General features: G+C 45.7%; 1 protein-coding gene and 1 pseudogene across 1 annotated transcript; both read left to right on the top strand.

Moving 5' to 3' along the window:
- Positions 1-3,558: 3,558 nt before the first annotated feature.
- LOC136497471 (uncharacterized) lies at positions 3,559-5,474 on the top strand (annotated as a pseudogene).
- A 7,384-nt stretch (positions 5,475-12,858) lies between these two features.
- On the top strand, positions 12,859-14,094 carry LOC136498528 (momilactone A synthase-like). The gene is made up of 2 exons (XM_066494435.1): positions 12,859-12,966; positions 13,110-14,094. Exons 1-2 carry the CDS (start codon positions 12,923-12,925, stop codon positions 13,891-13,893), a joined length of 828 nt encoding a protein of 275 aa, XP_066350532.1. The 5' UTR covers positions 12,859-12,922; the 3' UTR covers positions 13,894-14,094.
- Positions 14,095-22,827: the final 8,733 nt, after the last annotated feature.

The raw sequence follows: 22,827 nt of genomic DNA, 5'->3' as shown, positions 1-22,827 counted from the left end.
GTGGACATTTTCCATATAGGAGGTAGACAGAATTGCCTTCCAGCATTTTTTTGCAATGTCACTAGTATATGTATCATCCTTGAAAGACTTCAGTCTATGAAAAAGAACCATTTGAATTATTCCATGCACCATTACATCAAATATCTCAATAAATGCTAAATAAACATTTTAAAATGCTACATTTAGTACTTTCTATCTAGGGAATGGTAAGTTGGTACATAAATTGAAAAAGAAAAAAAAATATACTGAATTCACAGAATTTTGATAAAAGAAATTGACACGCAATGTCTGTTTTACCTGCAAGTTCATGGTTTCAGAAACTTATTTTGAGATATACAGCCACGAACAACTTTTTTTTGTTTTTTTTTTTTGCATTTAGCTGACAAAATTTACCTTCCTCTGTTGTTCGCGCATCTGGCCGAAAGGCAAAATTTCATTATCATGTCCTATGGTTCAGGTATGATTAGAACACTTCATTGTATGTGGTTGCAATATAGTCTCTATTAACCCTGTAACGTATACAAAATTTCGGTTTTCTGCCAATACTGAATAGCGAAAAGAAATGTGAACCTGTGCACTTAGTTTTCTTAGTTCTGTGTGTTGAATACATGATATTAGACGATCGGAATTCCTTGCCCTTTGTTCCAGCTTGTCCCCTTTTTTTTTAAAACCAAGATTCCCGTTTGAATTATGATATAATTTGTTTGTGTCATCTGCTGATTATGTTCCCCTTTTGGGAATTGGTTTATTTGCCGCTGTTTGTGATCAAGTGTATTTGCAGCTTCACTCTTGTTTGGTACTCGTGGAGTTGCGGTGTTGATCAAATTGCATATCAAGTTTTTTTTTAAAATTGTGGTTCTGTGCACTTTGAATGTTGCCTTTGAAACCTAATTCCAATTTGGTGTCTCTGCAACCACGTCCACTCTCTTCATTAGATGTTTTACTACTAATTGATAATATACAGTTCAAAAAAAGAACCTTGACATTGAGGCTGATCAATACGTCTCGGCAGCAATGTTCTCGATATTGATTTTCTTTTTCTTTTTCTAGGAGTTGATGTTTCTTAAAAAATTTATGTTGAAGACGATTGGGCCTGTTTTGTTTCATAGCCTCAACTTACACAGTTTACCACGTTTCATGGCGTCTCAAGTTACACAAGTTGGGCCAAACCTTGGTTCATAGCTACAGTTGTGGCAAGGATTTTTCCTTTCAAATCTGTTACGAGCTCACATGCCTTGTGCTTGCCGAAGTGACACAAAAGTATTTGTTTACCAAACCTGATGCCAGCTTGGTGAAAATAGTTGGCAAACCTTGGCAATGTTTAGACTATTAATCAAAGAGAGCCTTTCGAACTCGAGGCTAAAGCAATGATGATGAGGTCGTCTCTAATAGTTTTGGTTTTCCGGTTAACCACTATCAAGCCATTGTGTTGCGTCACCACATTGAAGATGTTAGCATAACGAGAGTGATGTTGAATCTGGACTTCTGCTGTCTGGCGCCCTGCAGCTTAATTACTTTCATCAAAGTGTGAAGTGTCACCTGGAACAGAGGCCATGCATGCAAGATCTACTGCCATTGCCAGTATTGAAAGCGCACGCATGGCCGCATGGCCATGCCTGGCCTCGGGGTATTGGGAGTGTATAATGGCTGTCGCACGTAGTACGCAGTTTCGCAGCAGCCATCCACAGCACGCAGGGAAGCCAAGGACTCCACTGGAACCCCGTCGAACGGATACCGATGAACATGGACGGGCTCTGGTTTTTTACTCCGTCCACGCATGTGCAGTATCTTGGCAACGGAACTGACGGTGTTGGGCGTCGCAGAAGATACTGATGCCCTGATGTGAACAGGTTAGGAGGAGGTTCGTTCATCGGCCCCATGTGAATGTACATGTTACCTTTCATTCTCCCTGCAGATCGGAGGAAAGAAACGCCCGGCCGGCATGACATGAAAAATGCCAGTGTCACGCACCCTCGAGTCGCGTCCAGGATCCGTCCAAGGCTGGACACGTTACCACTTCACATCAGTTGATCGATGCGCCACCCTGGATAGCGCTACAAGTAGCTTAGATGGATTCGTTTCTTTTAGTACTAATTAGGTGTAGCACGTTTTGACCATGGGAGGGAGAGTTGAGGACATGCATGATCGCGTGTTAGGCCCGGCACAGATTGACTGGCCAGCGCCACTCGCTGCTGTCACGGTGCCGATCTGTGGGCTCGTGGCGACGGACGATTTGTGCCTCCTTCCACAACGGACATCAAGTACTGTTTATTTTAATCTGGAGTAACATATACACGTACAGATTACAGATATGTATAATGCACTAGTACTAGACTATACTAGTATATTGTGCGAAGATTAATTGGTGGTAGTGAAAACTGCCTCGCTAGCAGGCTCGTGCGGGCAGCATGCGGCAGTGGAGCGGCGGAGGTCGCATATCAGCGTCGGCTCCGACCACCACCACCACACGCATGTGGCCGCTGCTGGTCATGATACCAGTACCAAACTGTGGAGCCGATCAAGGAGAAGGAGGGTACTGGGGAGGCAGTATAGTACGTACACGACATGTCCGGCTGGGCCTGTTGCCATTTGCAAGCGGCGATGGAACAGAACAGCCGCCGTTTTGGATCATCCGTTCTCCATGCCCCCCGCTTGTGGGCACATCGTTAGAGCCTCAGAGGTGGTCATCTTGACTCGCGCACATTGCGTATCCAACAGTGCACGATGGAACTGTTGCACTCGACTTTAGGCTGTGTTTAGTTCGTGAAATTTGGGAATTTGGCTACTGTAGCACTTTCGTTTTTATTTGGCAATTAGTGTTCAATCATGGACTAATTAGACTCAAAACGTTCGTCTCGCGATTTCCAACCAAACTGTATAATTAGTTTTTTTTTTGTCTACATTTAATATTTCATGCAGTATCGTAAGATTCAATATTATAATTACTGTAACACTTTTTAGAAAACTTTTTAAAAACTAAACACAGCCTTACTCGAGTTAAACTTCACAAGCAGTCACAAACATGGATGGAGCAAGTGAAGAACCTGCTAGACTCGCGCTAGACCTACTCCATGTGACATGCTACTCGCATCCTACGAGAAGCACTCAAAAGTCAAGTGACATCCTGTCTAGACAATCCTGTTCTACACTAGTTCAGTAGTATTTTTAAATCAATAAATAATATTTTTCTCTCGTATCGAATCGGCATAAGCTAAATTTCAACAAAACAAACAGCACCTTTTACATACAGCACATGTTAACATAAATCCCTGATCCGTTAAACCTAGATTACTTTAAAACAAACTGAATACGTCCCGGCCAAAGCCCATCATGACCGCGATCCTTCCCCTAACGCAAATCCCAAATGTACCGGCGCTGCACGCCAATTGTTTTAGGGGCTTCCAAACTGGGATGAGCACGGTAATTTCTGGCTCACACGTGGTTAACGCATGGGATCATTCCATCAACGCCTACTGATGAATCTTTCGTTTGTTTGGCTGGGTTGGTTTCTGAACTGATTTGGGTTGATTGGTGCTGATTTATCGTGAGAGAAAAATACTGTTAGAGAGGATGTTTGCGGGGCAGCGGGGGCAGGGCTGCTGCAGCGGCGCAGAGAGATGCGCCCCCGCCCCCACGTGCTCCGCCTGATGGGAACCTCGTCACGGCCCACAGACTGTCTGCGACGAACCAGGACAAAAAGAAACAGGCGGAAGTGGCGCTAAAATAATAAGGCAAAGGCGCGGCGCGAGCGGAGCACAAGAGAGAGCACCACGCCACCCCTGCCTACCTGCCTGCCTCCTCAGTCTCTGCTTTGCAGCTCGCTGCTCATCCGCATCCGCTTGTGCGCCCGTGCCGCTCACTGGCTCCATTCCCAAGCTCTCTGCCTCTCTCCCCTGCTCGTCTCCTCGTCCGTGCGTGCAGAAGCAGCAGATCGGGGTGAAGAGGAGCTGATCATATCCTCTGCTGCTTCTGTCCAAGAAGAGCTAGCTCGCCGATTCAAGAGCAAGCGGCGGCAGGTGATGCGGGGACTTGTCTTCGCATAGCCAAGATCCGTCCAGCAGCGGTGGTAGCTTGACCGATTCATTCAAGAATGGAGGAGAAAGCGGCGGACGCGACGGCGGCAGCGGACCAGGACGGCGCAGGTGTACTGCAGCGAGCACCCGTACCCGCCAGGCGCGACCGCTGCGGCCCGGGGCGGGCGCCGGCGGCATCTGCGCCTTCTGTCTGCAGGAGAAGCTCGGCATGCTGGTGTCGTCGTCCAAGTCCAGCCCCTTCCATCCGCCGCCGCCAGTGTCCTCGACGCCGCCGTCGTCCAACCGCACCTCCTCCGAGGCGCCGGCGCTGCCACTCTACCCTTCTTCCGCGGCGTCGTGCAAGGTGATGCCCGCGCAGAACCCGGGCGGTGGGACTGGGCTCAAGAGGAGCAAGTCGGTCGCGCCGCGGCCGGAGGAGCCGCTGCCGCCGCCGGCGCCCGCGATCACCGCGGACAGCCCGCGCAAGAAGAGCTTCTGGTCCTTCCTCCACCTCTCCTCGTCGTCCGGCAGCCACCACAAGCAGGGTGCGTCGTCGGCCTCGGCCTCGGCTTCGGCCAGCGGCGGCGGCGTCGCGGCGGCGGCGAGGAGGAACTCCGTGTCGGTGGCGTCAGCTTCGTCGGCGTCGCTCGGGGGCCGGCTGGAGGCGATCGTGGAGCCGGCGGAGAGCCCGGGCCGCCGGAGCGAAGGCTCCTCGTCGTCGTCGTTCGGGCGGAAGGTGGCGCGGTCGCGCTCCGTGGGCTGCGGCAGCCGCAGCTTCTCGGGAGACTTCCTGGAGCGCCTCTCCACCGGCTTCGGCGACTGCGCGCTCCGGCGCGTCGAGTCCCACCGCGAGCCCAAGCCCAACAAGGCCGCGGAAGCGGGCGCGCTGGGCCGCCACCTGGGCGGCGGCGGCGAGGAGCACGAGCAGGACCAGCACCACCGCATCAAGTGCGCCGGGTTCTTCGGCGGCGGCCTAGGCGCCGCCGCGGCCGCGCCTTCGTCATCCTACTGGCTCTCGGCACCCGACAGCGGGAGCGGCGCCGGCGGCGGGAGCGCGAGGGGCACCGGCTCGTCGCGGAGCCACCGGAGCTGGGCGTGGGCGCTGGCCAGCCCCATGCGGGCGCTGAGGCCGACCAGCTCCTCGTCCAGCAAGAGCATCATGGCCGCGCCCACAGCCGCGTGAACGGCAGCTTCATGTGTTGATGCCGCTGCGTGAGCGATCAATTCATCCATCCCCGAACCATACTACTAGTACTACTACATAAATGTCTCCATCTTTCTTGGTGTTCTTGTGTCCATGTCTTACGATTTTAAGCAGAGCCTGGACGATCCTGTTATTCTTGAAAAAATGTTCCTATGGATCTAGCTATGGCTACTGCCTTTACATTTGGGACTCTTGTCTCTTCATTCAAGTGGCCAAGGAAACTGTGGAACTTGTTAATCTGTTTTAATCCCTCTTTGTTTCGGCAATTCATCGTATGTTTCATCTGCCTTTGCATTATATATCGTTCAGTAATCCTCTCTCGAAAGTCGAAACTCATCGCCTCTCATAGCTGAACGTCAGGCATGCTTGCCCTTCGAGCCTTCGACAGCAGTAGGTGATGGCATTTCTCAGTCCATACATACTAGCACTGTGCAATGGTCTGGTACTCTGGTGGATTGGATGAAGCCGCATGTGGCTATCGCAATGGGCCTTGATGCTAGATTTGACGTGCTCGGTTAGTATCGCAGCGGACAGCTGCTAGGGCCTCGTTTAGTTTGTAAATTTTTTAATCTGGACACTTGTAGCACGTTTCGTTTGTATTTGATAAATTTTGTCTGATTATGGACTAACTAGGCTTAAAAGATTCGTCTCGTGATTTACAACAAAACTGTGCAATTAGTTATTTTTTTTATCTACATTTATTGCTCCATACATATGTTTAAAAATTGATGTGATAGAGAGAATGTGAAAAAACTTAGAATTTAGAGGTAATCTAAACGAGGCCTAGCTCGAGGAATTTTACATGCGGCCCTGCGCTGCAGCCTGCTGGGGACGGAGGAGTATGAGCAGTGTCTTTTCCTCTGCCTCCTGCACATCCCACGGACCCACGCTATGGTGCTTTCATTATTTTCCGCTCTACTAGCCCCCGTGCCGTCTCGTGCGCTATCCCCCACGAGCCTGCCCAGTGCACCAGTGCAGGCAGAAGCCGCCAGCCCAGCCGCCGGCGCGCCCGTGCCGTCACCGCGCTGCCCGTAGTTACCGTATGCCGTATGCGGGTTCACGGACGGGCCTGGGCAGTCGGCACGAACCGGCTGCGCCTCCAAATCGAACGCCCGTACGTTTCGCCAGATCTGGACGAGTAGTGACCGTGTTAGCAGATAGCAGGCCTGCAGGAGATCGAGAGCCGCTCCCATTTTCTGCCTTCTTCTCTTCTAACAGCCGGCCGGCATGGGTGGAGGAAGTCAGGAAGTGGAGCTGCTGTACATGCGCAGGCTGATCCGTCCAAGTCTCAGATGCGTGTGCTGTGGACGGTGGACCTGTGGTCTGGTCATATATGCTGGGGGGCACCAGACGGTGCTGGTGCGTGATCGTGACAGGTCGCGCGCGCGCGCGCGCCGCGAGATTATTAGCAAACCGGCCGCTCGGTGGCCTCGTTGCTTCGCTTGACTGGAGCACCCTTGCCCTGTGCCCCTCCAGAGATTCCTCCTCGCTCACGAATAATGAAACGAAACGCGTCATGGTGTGCGCGCCTGTCAGTCTGTCACGGCCACGTGATGCGTGCACCCCATCTGCCCTGGGGCTCCATGCATGTGTGCATGCACACGTCCAATCAATGCCTGTATGCGTAGCGTGGTTTTTTTTTTTTTGACGCCTCTCATCTCGGTACCGCGGTAGTATCCGCTCAACAAGTACAAACTCACACTAACCCTACGCACGTACATCACACACTTACACTATACGTACACAAACAAATCTACAACTATACTCAGATCACTAGATCACGTCCTTTGTGAGATCACCGGGTCCATCAATGGATCCGTAGACGACGAGGTGCGTCGTATTCTCTTTATGGCTCCACGCGCGAGAGGTAATAGAGTTATTTTTTGGAGCGAACCCGGTGAGAGACCAGAAAATCGCAAGCCACGGGGGCTCGATCCTGGCCGTCAAGGTCCCAACCACCGGGCCTTGCCACCTGAGCTACGCTCGGTTCTCGCCTAGCGCGGCGTTTGTTGCCATGGCGGCATGCACAGCGGATGCGCGTGCTCGATCAGCAGTGTCTATGCCTACGATCGTAGTAATTCCTAATTTGTTTTCCGTAATTCTACTCCTCACAGAGCGTCGAAACACTCGATTCTTCTTCTTCTCTATCTCTAGCATCTTCCTCTCTTCTCCATCTCCGATGGGCTTAGAAGAGATTTTTCATGGAAGTAGCCAGGCCCTGGCGGTGGGCTCAGGAGAGACGGTCAACGAGACAGAGGCGGCGATGACGCCGATGAAGAGGGTAGTGGAGGGACATGCCAGGTTAGGACGAAGGCAGGCCATGACCATAACGACGGCGGGGGAGGGGAAGAAGAAGGTCGTCATGGACATAGACGGCGCGCCGAGAGAAGCACGAATATGTGAAGAAAAAAAAATCAAATGGTCCGGAAGCCAAAACACAAGAGCAACGGATGGGCAGATTCTTTGTTTTTTGCATTGAGAACTGATGACTGATCAGCAAGGGTGCGTGAAAAATCGCAATGCGAATAGACCCCGACGCGGTTGCATGCTTTGTTTGGCTGGTCTATAAGTCGTTTGTGCTGATTTGTACGATCAGTTTATTGGAAGAGAAAAATAATGTACTATAACTGATAAGCCGGCTTATAATAGAAGCCGAACAGAGCCTCAGACCTGTCGTGTTTCACGTCAATAATGTCACGACGTGCAATGTGCATGTGCATCAACAGTATAGCAATGTACCACCACCGCACGATCACCAGCTCAAGGTAGGTAGCTAGGTGCGTGCCTGGAACTGGAGTGTAACACACAGAGCTCAAGGGGCGCTTGATTAAATAAAAGAAGGGGAGGGACAAGTAGCATCACCTGCCATGAGCCCATGATGCTGCTCAACTGGAGGCGCGTCGAATACGGACCAGGAGAGGCTGAGCTCCGTTCATTCATCAGCTGAGCTGCTGGGGGTTAATTTGTTGCTCAAGCGTAGCTGTCACACACAGAGAGAGACCATGCATGCATGTATCATATGTATGCGTACATAATCATCCTTAACAATGATGATATTCCCTGTCATCATCCCGTGAGAGAGATCGATCAGCTGGTAGAGAGAAGAGAGAATTCCTTATTTGACACTAGGAAAATAAGTCGTTCCTTTCTTAGCTCTAAAATTTTCTTCGTTCCCTATTTGACACTCACTTCAACTTTCATCCCTAATTTGACACTACCATCAAATCCGTTAGCTAACGGTGTTAACTGGCTGTTAAAAAGACGTTTTTGCCCCTAGAAAAAAAGCGACGAAGCAAATTTGAGAGGAAAAAAAACCTGTGCCTTTTTTTTGCAGCTGGGCACATGCATCAGAGGCGGGCGCAGGTTTTTTTCCTCTCAAATTTGCTTCGCCGCTTTTTTTAGGGCAAACGCTTTAATAGCCGTTAACACCGTTAGCTACGGATTTGACGGTAGTGAAATTGATGAAGTTTGATTTCAATAGGAAATGAAGAAATTCAGGCCAAAAAGGAACGACTCTTTCCAGTGTCAAATAAGGAATTCTCTCGAGAGAGAAAGGCCGTGCACGGTGGACCTTGCCGCTCAGTTTGATAAGAGCCGCACGCTGAATAGACAGGCGGCAGATAAGGCTATCTCCGACAACAACACCTAAAATACAAGATTCATTCGTTCTTTGGGTAGCGCTACAGGCAAAAGGTTTAATACATATTCGGCATCTTCTCCAACAACCATACATAAAAGAGAATCATTTTGGCAAATAGGTTTTCAGGAGATGGGATGCTCATATTTAGGTTGTGTCTCTCAGACAACCCAAAATACTATTGGAGGCTGATTTTGGGTCTGTTGCTACCCATTTTGGGTTTGAGTGCCCATATAGATTCCTTGTTGGAGATAGTCTAACACGATGATATATGTGCCGTAGTTGAGCTGTACGGCGCGGTCGGCCAACTATCTTCTGCGACCCCCACAATCTCATCTAAAATAGTCTTGAAATAAAAAAAAATTGAAGAATCCGAAGAAAATTCAGGCTAGATTTAGATGCAAAATATTTTGGAGTTTTAGAAAGAAATACTCTGGTTTTAATTAGAGCACCATAAAGCACTACAACTACAACAGAAACAATTTATAGAGGCGACCATTTCCACATACACATGAGCCGCATCTACAAATGTATTTTTAGTGGCAATAGGTAAGACCAATCATCCTTGAAAACGTTTTTTTTTTGTTAGGATAAAAAAGGAGACATGTCTTAATCATGTATGCATATTATACCTCTCCACACATCCACGCGCGCATACATATATGTATGTATGTCACATCTATATCTCTTATAAAGATAAACCTCACATCTATATCAAGCTATTCACATTAGCAAACTACATCATTTACTAACATATATTTGGTTGTCCACGTCAGAATGCTAAAAATCATCCGCTAACATGTATTATGATATTTATTCAATCATATTAGTAAATATAAGTAGTATAATTTCACCAGCAATTTCCGCAACAACGCGCGGGGCGTTCTTCTAGTTCTAGAAAAAAACAAGTGACATCTAATTATGAGATATTTTATCTATATTTTGCTATTTTCAAAATAAGTGAATAGATAAATATATATTTCTCAACATGTGATCATTTACATCTAAATTAGCGATCCATAGTCACTTTAGAATATTGTAGTACAAAAGACTTTATGGTTTTGAAAAATGTTGTATGCCTAGAACTCTAGACTTGCTTTTTCTAAACTATGGTTTTGCATATTTTATATGGATTCTAAAGCTATAGTTTCTGAATATCATGGTTTTTTTTAAAACTATATAGAATCAAAATTGGGCCTTAACTCAGAATCATCACATGAGCCAACCCAAGTCAATTTTCAAAGAAGAATCTGAAAAAGGAAAACAAAAATTAATTGAAGCCTCGCTTTCTCCTTCTTAACAGGCCAGCCCATTTTTTCTAGAGTGGACTGGGCTGAGCCATCTGATATCGCCGAAAGAACCCAAAGAGTCCCAAGGCGAGTTTTTATGATTGATGATCGATCCACCCGATTCCTCTCCATCTTCCTCTTCCTCTTCCTTCCATCGACAGGGAACTTCTCGCTACGTCTATCTAGCAATAAAAACCCAGCGCCGTCGGCTTCCGCCACACTAACTGCGCTCAGTTGACGCCGCACCTCACTGGTTCGCAAAAAAACACAGTACCCAACACTGTAGGCGCGACACGTATGTCCATCGACAGATCGACGAAGCACCTAGTATGGAGTATCCACTACCTTAAAAAAACACGAGTGCGCCAGCCGGCTTTGGAGGAAACGACGAGCAACAAGTGGGGGCTCGCGCTTGCCAGTCGCCGATCCGGAGCTGAATCCAAGAACGATGGCCGCCACTTCGCAGCTCTCAGGGCGTGCCCAACGGGCTATCGAAGTCGCCAGCATCTATGGGTGATTGGTTGCTACGGTGATGAAGGTGACATGAAGAGCCGGTTTAAGACGGTGAGATATATGTTTATACCGTGTAGTCAGTCATGTTTTGTTGTTTTTGTCGTTGATCCGATATAAGATGATATTTTATTTGGTTGTATGCATGCGGTTTGTTCATTTGTTGGTTTTACTCCGTGCTTCTCTTACAGCAAATCAGCATCAGTCGGACTTATCAACTTAGAAACCAATCAGCAAACAGACCGATAGATGGAAGTTTTAAGTGTATGACACATGGGGCTCTGTATCATGGGTACATCGTGTCGTCCTGTATTACGAGGAAATGAAAATCGAGAAGACGAATTCATATGGGACAGAAGAGTGAAGATAAATAAGATGGAACAGACAAATAATACCAGACAAACATCCGAACACAGCTAAATACATGGAACAATGCTAGGATGAGGCTCGTGATAGCCTCTTGCGTGCAACCAATCACCCCTGTGTGAACCCGTCCGATCTGCGGAGAGAGCGCGGAAAAATGACTCGCTAGCAATGAAGCAAGCGCTAGTCTCGCACTTGTTTCGATGAGCGCTATGTCTCTGCTCCTCACGCGCTTTCATGGTATGCAGATCAAGTTTCTTTTTTTATTTTGGCATCGTTCGCTTTCGCGAAAAAATATAGAAAAAAGTCTACTTAACTCCTCACCTATCATACTTGGTCTACTTCACCCCCTCAACTATGAAACCATTGTTTAACCCCTGGGGCGGTTTAGGGCGTCTACAGCGTTTGAATTTCCCTTTGTTATGTTTTCCGGTGAATTTTTGAAAAATCCGTATTGAAAATCATAAACACTATATACTGGTCTACTTACCATCACGTGAAACGTGTATTTCCCCCTGGGGCGGTTTCACGGCGGCTTGCTACGAACCGTGGTTTTTGAATTTTCCTTTTTTATTTATTTTCCGTGGAATTTTGAAAATCATAGTAAATCATAGAAAAATCTAAAAATGAAAAAATCTAATTTTTTAATTGGACTCCAACAGGATAGATCTACATAGTGAATATATAATACGGATACTTAGTACCAATTTTTACTTTAGCCTTAGATTAATTGGAAAATCCAATTTTATCTGTAATTAATTGGAATAATTCATAGCTGCAGCTTCTATGGTCCAATTGTGGTGAAATTTTTATGGTACGCTAATTATTGTATTACTATGATTTTTCTATAATCTAAGGCACTGTAGCAAACCGTCACTGAAAACCGCCCCAGGGGTAAAACAGACGGTTTTAGATAGTTCAGGGGGTAAAACAGACGGTTTCATAGTTGAGGGGGGTGAAGTAGACCAAGTATGATAGGTGGGGGGTTAAGTAGACTTTTTTCAGAAAATAAATGAAAATATTTTTCTGACTGATTTGTTGTGAGAGAAAAAATATTGTTTCAACTGAAAAAATAAGTTAAAAAGTACAGATCATAAGACAAGCAAATAGGGCCTTTATTTGAACGCCACCTCAGCTAGCGATTTCAACGCACTACTGTGGACGTTGTCGAACTCTCTCCAATGACCACGATCCAAAATACAAGATCTTTTCATTCGTTAGATAATGTTATAGTTAAATGGTTTAATATCTATTTTTGTCTTCTCTAACAAAAATACCTAAAAAAACAACTATTTCTTTCATATTTGGGTTATGCTCTTCTAACACCTAAAATACATCTTTCATATAAATATTTTATTAGAGGCTATAAATATTACGTTGAAAATCCATTTTAATTTGGGTATCGCACCGGATCTCAGGAGTCCCCAACGGGTACAGCTAGCTAGATGAGTACGTGGCAGAAAGAGAACGTCTAAACTTGAATAGCTAGCGACGAGCTCCTCGCCTAGCTCGTACAGGTTTATAGAAATCTGCTGCCGAGACCCACTCTTGGTTATGCTGTGGGGCTCACAGCTTTTTTCCTTTTTTTTTTAATTTGTATCAGCCGGCGATTTACGTTCCCTTGTTGAGGACGCCCTCAAGACCCGACAATGGCGTTGCCCTATGAGATCGAGGGGCATCTGAAGTTCTGAACACTCGGAGATGCCCGTCGACAAAACAATGGCATCGCAGAACGCCTTGTTAATTTTAAAATGCCCGCCTTGCTCAACATCTGCGCTGCACAGCAGCAGCAGTATAAAAAACATCAGCTACTCCCAAGTTTCATCCCAGCCGGTGTGCAAAGAAGTCGTAGAAACACTAGATCCTCATCCTCGCAGCAGAGCAGACTGCAGAGGGTAGTAGAGCCATGGCAGCCAGCAGCTCCGATGAAGTTCCTCCCGCTGCAAGGAAGTAAGAACACTAGCTAGTTACCTTCCGTTTTATCCCTGCCATGCTGATTCGATCTTCCGGCGATTTTTTGTCCAATTTGTAAGCTTTTACTTGTCTGATTATTACATGACGGGTGGCCAATTTGTTTACGCGCGCGCGCGCAGGCTGGTGGGCAAGGTGGCGCTGATCACTGGCGGGGCGAGCGGCATCGGGGAGTGCACGGCGCGGCTCTTCGTGAAGCACGGCGCGCGCGTCGTGGTGGCGGACATCCAGGACGAGCCGGGCGCCGCTCTCTGCGCCGAGCTGGGCGCCGACGCCGCCAGCTACGTGCACTGCGACGTCACCGTCGAGGGCGACGTCGCGGCGGCCGTGGACCACGCCGTGGCCCGCTTCGGCACGCTGGACATCATGTTCAACAACGCGGGAATCGGCGGCGCGGCGTGCCACAGCATCCGGGAGAGCACCAAGGAGGACTTCGAGCGCGTGCTGTCCGTCAACCTCGTGGGACCGTTCCTGGGCACCAAGCACGCGGCGCGGGTCATGGTGCCCGCGGGCCGCGGCGGCTGCATCATCGGCACGTCCAGCCTGGCGTCCGCGGTGGCCGGCGCCGCGTCGCACGCGTACACGTGCGCCAAGCGCGGGCTCGTGGCGCTCACGGAGAACGCCGCGGCGGAGCTGGGCCGCCACGGGATCCGGGTCAACTGCGTCTCGCCCGCCGCGACCGCCACCCCGCTCGCAACGGAGTACGTGGGGCTGGAGGGGGAGGCGTTCGAGCAGGCCATGGAGGCCGTCGCCAACCTCAAGGGCGTGCGCCTGCGGGTGCCGGACATCGCCGCCGCCGTGCTCTACCTCGCCAGCGACGACGCGCGCTACATCAGCGGGCACAACCTGCTCCTCGACGGGGGCTTCTCCATCGTCAACCCGTCCTTTGGGATCTTCAAAGATTGACCTCAAGTGCTTGATAGAGTCACAGATATCTCTGTGATTGCTCGACAGAGATCTGCTCCCGCTCGATCTCAGTTCCATGCTTTTCGAAGAGAGAGATTGATTTGTACTATCCGTGAGCTCCGTGTGTCGCATGGTGCACAAGCCTGCTGCTGTATTTGGTCATGTTCTGTACTTCTATGGACAGTGTAGCAGTTGCACCAATTCCAGCGAGGTTCCTATTCAAGTCCCTATAGCACCTTACTGTCACTTTTATTCTTAAAATTTTGTAATATACTCCCTACATTTCCAAATTATATGTCGTTTTAATTTTTAGTTCATCCATTTTATTATGTATCTAGACATATTACTTATCTAGATACATAGTAAAATGGATATACTAAAAAAGTCAAAGCGATTTATAATTTGGAACAAAGGAGGTAGAAGAGATGACAATCCATCAGATCTCCTATCATATCCTTTTCCTTTCAGGAATGCTATAGGACACATGTGTGTTTCTTGGTTTGTTGGCACATAAATTTTTCGACCGTAGGATGAAGAATGGAACGTTCGATCTATGCTGGTTGCTTTGTGTCTATGTCATGTGGGGTCTGGATGTCGACGTCACTGTTTAATATTTGGGAGTCGCGCCTGTTTGATTTCCCCATTTCGCCATTGTCTTGTCCCCTCCGACGCTCTCCCGACCCCTGTCTCTGTGCATCTCCCCCCTCTCTCTATCGGTCTCTCTCTCCCTCCCCATCCCGACGTGGATAGGGCGGCGACGACCGGCGCGGCGGCTGCGGCCACCCTCCTCGTCCTCGTCCTCCTGTCCTCCCTCACCTGCCTCTCACTTCTGTTTCTCCCTCCCCTTCATCCCCCTCTCTCCCCTTCCCTCCCGAGGTGGTGATGGGCGCGAGGCGGCGGCGGCTGCTAGGCGACGTCGCCCTTGCGGGCGCCTTGCCGACACTGTTCGTATTCCTTGAAGCGCGCATCCTAGGAAGAGGATTGGGGGCGATTTCCTCGAGCTCGTCGCGGCGCGGCGATTGCTCTAGTGGAGTTGTGGATCCTCGTTGCGAACGCTATTGGAGGTCTCTGAGCACCCTCGGCGACATCAGACCTCCTCTGGTGCGTGGTCGCTCTCTGTTCTTTGTCTTTGTACCTACTGAAAGCTCTATTTTGGTTTTGGTGAATTGATAAAACCCTAAGTGATAACCTAATTTATCAAGTGATCATGAGATAGGTAGCACATTCCAAGTGATGAAGCAAATGAAGATCATGACATGAAGATGGCGATGCTATGGTGATGATCAAGTGCTTGGAATTGAAAAGAAGAAAGAGAAAAATAAAAGGCTCAAGGCAAAGGTATAAATTATAGGAGCTATTTTATTTTGTTGATCAAGACACTTAGAGAGTGTGATCACATTTAGATTAGATAGCCATACTATTAAGAGGAGTGAAACTCGTATCGGAATGCGGTTATCAAAGTGCCACTAGATGCTCTAACTCATTGCATATGCATTTAGGATCTAGTGGAGTGCTAACACCCTTGAAAATGTTTGTGAAAATATACTAACACATATGCACAAGGTGATACACTTGGTGGTTGGCACATTTGAGCAAGGGTGAAGAGGATAGAAGTGAAAAGGAGTTAGTCACGCTGGTCACAAGGTGACCGGATGCTTGTCTTGGAAGGACCGGCGCGTCCGGTCAAACGTGACAGCGTAGATGCCGGCTTCGGTCAAATTGACCGGACGCTGGGTCTCGGACTGACCAGCCATTGAAAGGCTACGTCCAGTCCCAGCTGATGTGGTAGCGCATAGGGGAGTAATTGTGTGACCGGACACTGGGAGAGTCCGGTCGAGCCGGTCATGAAAAGTCGTCTCTAGATGCTTACTGGAAACGACCGGACGCTGGGGCTCTGTGTCCGGTCACATCGAGCTACTGCGTCCGGTCATCACTTGACCGTTGAGATTGGGCGATCAGCGTTTGAAGAGAGGGGACACGTGGCATGCATCACGTGATCGGAGCGTCCGATCACCCTAGTGTTGTGCCCTAGTGAAGGGGTACAATGACTCTATTTCGTGGGGGCTTCTATTTAAGCCCCATGGCCGTTTGAAGCTCATACCTTGGCCATTTGCATTGACATAGCAACCTTGTGAGCTTAGCCAAAGCCCTCCCACTCATCTCCATCATTGATTCATCATCTTTGTGAGATTGGGAGTGAAACCAAGTGCATTGCTTGAGTGTTTGCATCTAGAGGCACTTGGTGTTCGTGTTTCACTGCGGGATTCACTTGTTACTCTTGGTGGTTGCCGCCACCTAGATGGCTTGGAGCAGCGAGGATCGTCGAGCGAAGGTTGGTGATTGTCTCCGGCTCTGATCAGTGGTGATTGTGAGGGGTTCTTGACATTTCCCCTGATGGAGAGCCAAAAGGTACTCTAGTGTATTGCTCGTGGCTTGTGTGATCCTCATCTTGTGTTGGTTTTGCGGCACCCTATTGGGGGTTTGACGTGTGAAGCCAATTAGCGCGTGAACCTCCAAGTGAGTGAATCGCCACAACGAGGAGTAGCTTGCCAGGCAAGCAAGTGAACCTCGGTAAAAAATCATTGTGTTCATCATTTGATTCTGAAGGTGATTGGTCTTTATTGTTATTCATTCTTGTGATTGATTGGCTCCTTCCTTGACATGGCGGTATAAACAAATTGCTCACTCTCTTTACATTACCGCAAACTAGTTATCAAGCTCTTTAGTGTAGCTAGTTGTGAGAGCTTATTAGTTTGGTTAGTGTGGCTCTTTAGTTAGCTTTTGAGAGCATACTAACTTAGTGTAGTCACATAGCTATTGTGTGGATAGAAACTATATAAACTAGAATTAGTGGTAGGTGGCTTGCATTTTTAGGAGGCTAGCGCAACACTTGCTTCACCTCATAATTGTCTAATCGGTTTGTTAAGTGTTGTTGTAGAATTTTTTATTGGGCTATTCACCCCCCTCTAGCCATTAGGACCTTTCAAGTGGTATAGGAGCCGAGGTCACCAGTGATTTGAGGCTTAACAACCTTCGGTGTAAAAATAGCTCAAATCAACAACACAAAGAAGCCACCCCAATTTGATGGCTCCAACTATCCCTATTGGAAGGCTAAGATGATAACTTATATCAAGTCAATCAATAGGAAGGTTTGGAAGGTGGTAGAGACAAAGATCGAGATTGAAAATGAAGAGGCTCCCACCACCGCCGAAGAAATACTACTCCAAAATAATGACACTGCTCTTAGTGCCATCCATGATGCTTTGGATGAAAGAACATTTGAGTAAATCAAGAATATTGAGATGGCTCATGAGGCTTGGAAGAAGTTTGAAGAATCATTTGAGGGCACTCAAGCCATGAAGGGTGCAAAGGCATACATTCTCAAAGAGAAGTTTGCAAGCTTCAAGATGAAGGAGGATCAGAGTGTGCCGGAGATGTTTCATAGGCTTCAAGTGCTTGTCAATGATCTCAAAGCACTTGGAGAAGAGGTGAAGGACAAGGACTTCTTCCACAAGTTCTTGAGATGCTTGCCTTTAAGATTTGACACATTGGTCACTATTCTAGTAAGGAGTGGTTTGGACACCATGACACCAAACCAAGTGTTGGGAGACATCATGACCGATGACACATATAGAGATGAAGATGAGAAGGAAGAAAAGAGGGAGAAGAAAGATGAGAAGAAGGATGAGAAGAAGAAGAGTATGGCATTCAAGGCCACATCATCCAAGGGCAAAGCTAAGCAAGAAACATCTAGTGAAGAAGATGATTCATAGGATGATGATGATGATGAGAAGATGGCTCTCTTTGTCAAGAGATTTAGCAAGTTCATGGTGAAGAAGGGCTACCGAGCTAGAAGAAAAAAGTCTTCATCCAAGAACAAAGAAGAGTCAAGAAGGTGCTTAAAGTGTGGAAGCAAAGATCATCTTGTTGCTCAATGTCCATACAATAGCGACAATGATGATGACAAGAAGAAGAACAAGAAGGACAAGAAGTAAAAAAATGAGAAGGACAAGATGACCTTCAAGAAGAAGAAAGATGGTTCATATGTGGTCACTTGGGATAGTGATGCTTCCTCAAGTAATGATGATGATGATAGTGATGATAACAAGACCACTAAGAAGAAGGTTCTTGCAAGTAGTGCTATAAATGAGAAGCCTTCTCTCTTCGAATCTTCATCATGCTTCATGGCTAAGGCCACTAAGGTACAAACTTGTGATGATAAAAGTGATGAAGAACATGATGATGATAATGAAAATGAAAATGATAGTGATAGTGATGATGATAAACCTACTAAGGATGAATTATTTGACATGCTAGAAGATGCTAGAGAACACTTTGATATCAAGAGAATGGAATGCAAAAGCTTGTGTAAGGAACTAAAAGCCCTTAAGCAAGCCTTTGATGAGCTCAATGCATCTCATGAGAGGCTAGATGAAGCCAATGAGAAGCTTGGCAAAGCTCACAAAAAGCTTGAAAAGGCTCATTCCTCTTTGCTTGATGAGCAAAATAAAAAGAAGCATGTTGAAACTTACAATGTAGGTTTAACTTGTGATATAATTGATGAATCACTATCTATGTCCTATCATTGTTCCTCCTACTAACCCTTCTTGTAATACCTCTATTTCCACCTCAACTAGTGGTGATGGTCTCACTTGTGATGCCTCACTAGTGGTTGAGAATGAGAATCTCAAGAAGGAGGTCAACAAGCTCACTCACACTTTGGCTAAGGCCTATGGTGGTGAGGACCGCTTACTTATGTGCTTGGGTAGCCAAAGAGCTTCTCTCTACAAAGAGGGATTGGGCTATACCCCCAAGAAAGGCAAGGACAGTCTTTGCTCCTCACAAGACTAGTTTTGTGAAGAACAATGGTCGATTTTACACTAGTTACAAGTAAGTTGGTCATAAAGAGCAAGAGTGCAAAAACAAGAGCAAAAATGCTAATGTATCCTCCCTTAAGCTTGATTCATGCTATATGCTTACTAAGGGTACAAATGGTGTGAAGGCTAAGTTCATTGGTAAACCATGGATGGGCTCAAAGAAGAAAGTCATTTAGGGTACCAAAGAGCTTAGTGACTAACCTTCAAGAACCCAAGCAAGTTTGGGTACCTAAAAAGAATTGATCTTCTTTTGTAGGTCAATTACAAAGCCAGAGGAAGGCATTGGGTTCTTGATAGTGGGTGCACTCAACACATGACCGGTGATGCAAGAATGTTCAACTCAATCAATACCAATGGCAATGATGGTTATGATAGTATTACATTTGGTGACAATGGCAAAGGCAAGGTCAAAGGGCTTGGTAAGATTGCAATATCCAATGACATGAGTATATCCAATGTATTGCTAGTAGAGAGCTTGAACTTCAATTTGCTATCTATGGCTCAATTGTGTGATCTTAGATTCAAATGCATATTTGGGGTAGATAATGTAGAGATCCTAAGTGTAGATGACTCTAACTTGATCTTCAAAGGCTTTAGATATGAGAATCTATACTTGGTTGATTTCAATGCTAGTGAAGCTAAATTATCTATATGCTTGTTCACTAAGTCTAGCATGGGTTGGTTATGGCATAGAAGGCTTGGTCATGTTGGAATAAACAATTGAATAGATTGGTTAAGCATGACTTGGTTAGAGGCTTGAAAGATATTGTGTTTGAGAAGGATAAGCTTTGTAGCTCTTAGTCAAGTCGGCAAACAAGTTGGAAACATCCATCCTAAGAAAAGCATGATGAGCACTAGTAAAGTATTTGAGTTATTACACATGGATTTGTTAGGGCCAACACAATACACTAGCATTGATAGTAACAAATATGGCTTTATGATAGTGGATGACTACACTAGATACACATAGGTATTCTTTCTAGTGGACAAAAGTGATGTATTTGTAACATTCAAATCATTTGTTAAGGGTATTCATAATGAGTTTGAAACAACCATCAAGAGAGTTAGAAGTGACAATGGTAGTGAGTTCAAGAACACTAGAATTGATGAGTTATGTGATGAATTTAGAATTAGTCATCAATTCTCGGCCAAGTACACTCCTACAATCAAATGGCCTTGTTGAGAGGAAGAATAGAACACTCATTGATATAGCAAGGCCTATGCTTAGTGAGTACAATGTGAGTCAATCTTTTTGGGCCGAAGCTATCAACACGGCTTGCTATTGTAGCAACCGCCTCTATTATCACCCATTGAAAGAGAAGACAACATATGAGCTCTTGAATGGTAGAAAGCCCAACATTGCATATTTTCGGGTCTTTGGTTGTAAATGCTATATCTTGAAGAAAGGTACTAGATTGGGCAAGTTTGACAAGAAATGTGATGAAGGATTCCTACTTGGTTATTCCACTACAAGCAAAGCATATAGAGTTTGAAATTTAGATAGTGATACTCTTGAGGAAGTTCATTATGTTGAATTTGATGAAACCAAGGGTTCACAAGTAGAGAATGAGAACTTAGAAGATGTTAGAGGCATTCAACTTTCAAATGCCATGAAGAATATGGATGTTGGTGAATTGAGGCCTAGGCAAGTGAATGATGATGAAGATGATCAAGTGTAAGTGCTCTCCAACTCAAATGTGCAAGATGATACAAATCAAGCTAGTGCAAGTGGCTCTTATGATAATGAACAAGATCAAGTGGCTAGTATATCATCTCAACCTAATGATCAAGCAAGTGCAAGCAATCAAGTTCCAATACTCCAACCAACAAATATTGCAAGAGATCATCCATTAGACACTATCATTGGTGATATTTCAAGAGGTGTGCAAACTAGATCAAGATTGGCATCATTTTGTGAGTATTTCTCATTTGTGTTATCCATTAAACCAAAAAAGATAGATGAAGCTTTGAAGGATGTTGATTGGGTGAATGCTATGCATGAAGAATTGAATAACTTCACAAGAAATCAAGTATAGGAATTAGTAGAGAGACTAAAGGGACACAATGTGATTGGAACCAAATGGATCTTTAGAAACAAGCAAGATCAAGATGGGATAGTAGTAAGGAACAAAGCAAGATTGCTAGCACTAAGGCTATACACAAGTTGAAGGTCTTGACTTTGGAGAAACATATGCCCTGGTTGCTAGATTGGAAGCAATTAGAATCTTGCTAGTCTATGCTTGTGCCCACAACATCAAGCTCTATCAAATGGATGTTAAAAGTGCATTTCTCAATGGTTACATCAATGAAGAAGTATATGTTGAGCAACCTCCTGATTTTGAAAATGATAAGAAGCCCGACCATGTGTACAAGTTGAAGAAAGGCATTGTATAGATTGAAACTAAGCACCTAGAGTATGGTATGAGAGATTGAGAGACTTTCTTCCTCTCTAAAGGGTTCATGATGGGCAAGGTTGACACCACTCTTTTCATCAAGAAGATTGGAAAAGACTTGTTTGTGTTGCAAATCTATGTTGATGATATCATATTTGGATCAACTAATCAAGATTTTTATGATGAGTTTAGGAAAGATGATGGCTAATGAGTTTGAGATGTCTATGATTAGAGAGTTAAGTTACTTCCTTGGTCTTCAAATCAAGCAATTGAAAAATAGTACATTTGTGAGTCAAGGCAAGTACATCAAAGACATGATCAAGAAGTTTGTCATAAGTGATAGCAAAGTCATTAGCACACCAATGGGAACAAATGGCAACTTGGATAGTGATGCAAGTGGAAATATGGTGGATCAAAAATTGTATCGGTCTATGATTGGAAGTCTACTCTATGTGACCGCATCAAGGCCAGATGTCATGTTTAGTGTATGCATGTGTGTAAGATTTCAAGCCTCACCAAAAGAAAGTCATTTGAAGGCTATAAAGAGAATATTGAGGTACTTGAAGCATATACTAAATGTTGGTTTGTGGTATCCTAAAGGAGCAAAGTTTGAGCTAGTTGGCTACTCCAACTCGGATTATACGAGATGCAAGGTTGAAAGGAAGAGCACCTCGAGCACATGTCAATTGTTAGGAAGATCACTTATTTCATGGTCATCAAAGAAGCAAAATAGTGTTGCATTATCAACCGTCAAAGCCGAATACATATCCGTCGGTAGTTGTTGTGCACAAATACTTTGGATGAAGGCCACCTTGAGTGATTTTGGAATCAAGTTCAAGAGAGTGCGATTGATATGTGACAATGAGAGTGCAATTAAGTTGACCAACAATCCGGTTCAACATGCAAGAACAAAGCACATTGATGTCCGCCACCATTTATAAGAGATCACCAACAAAAAGGGGACATTTGCATTGAGAGTGTAGGCACCGAAGATCAACTTGCCGATATATTCACCAAGCCACTGGATGAGAAAAGGTTTTGCAAGCTAAGGAATGAGTTGAACATATTGGATTTCTCAAATATGTGTTGATGCACCCCACTTATATGACATGCCTCTCCTTCGAGTAATCCAAGGTAAAAGTTAATTGGCATGGCATACATCCTTACTAAGGACATGTTTAGTGCATCTAGTCATCTCTCCATTTTATTAGGCTCATTCATGAAAATCAAATAAATTTGATGATTGTATGGTACCACTATTGCTTCCATGCTTATTTTGATCTAGTGGTAGCATATGACATGTTTGTAGGCTTGTAAACCTAGTGTTTAATCTAGAAAATGAGCTCTAAGTGTTTAACTTAACATGGTACAAGATAATCCTTATTTGGAGGTGTGAAGAAGCTTGTCCTTGGATCAAACCGAGTTAAATATCTTTTGTAAATGATCTAGATTGAACCAAATTTGGGAAAATGATCCTCACCCCATTGATTGACATTGATAATCTCAAACTATCTTCATTTTGAACCTTTGTGGTCATTGATGACAAAGGGGGAGAAAAACAAAGATATTAGTGTAAAAACAAAGATATTAGTGTTATGGGGAGAAAAACAAAGATAGTAAATAGACACCAAAGAGGAGAGAAATAAAGATATAAGTGATAGGGG

This window comes from Miscanthus floridulus, chromosome 12, assembly GCF_019320115.1.
Source record: "Miscanthus floridulus cultivar M001 chromosome 12, ASM1932011v1, whole genome shotgun sequence".
Lineage (NCBI taxonomy): Eukaryota > Viridiplantae > Streptophyta > Magnoliopsida > Poales > Poaceae > Miscanthus > Miscanthus floridulus.
This window is presented reverse-complemented; position numbering and strand designations above follow the sequence as displayed.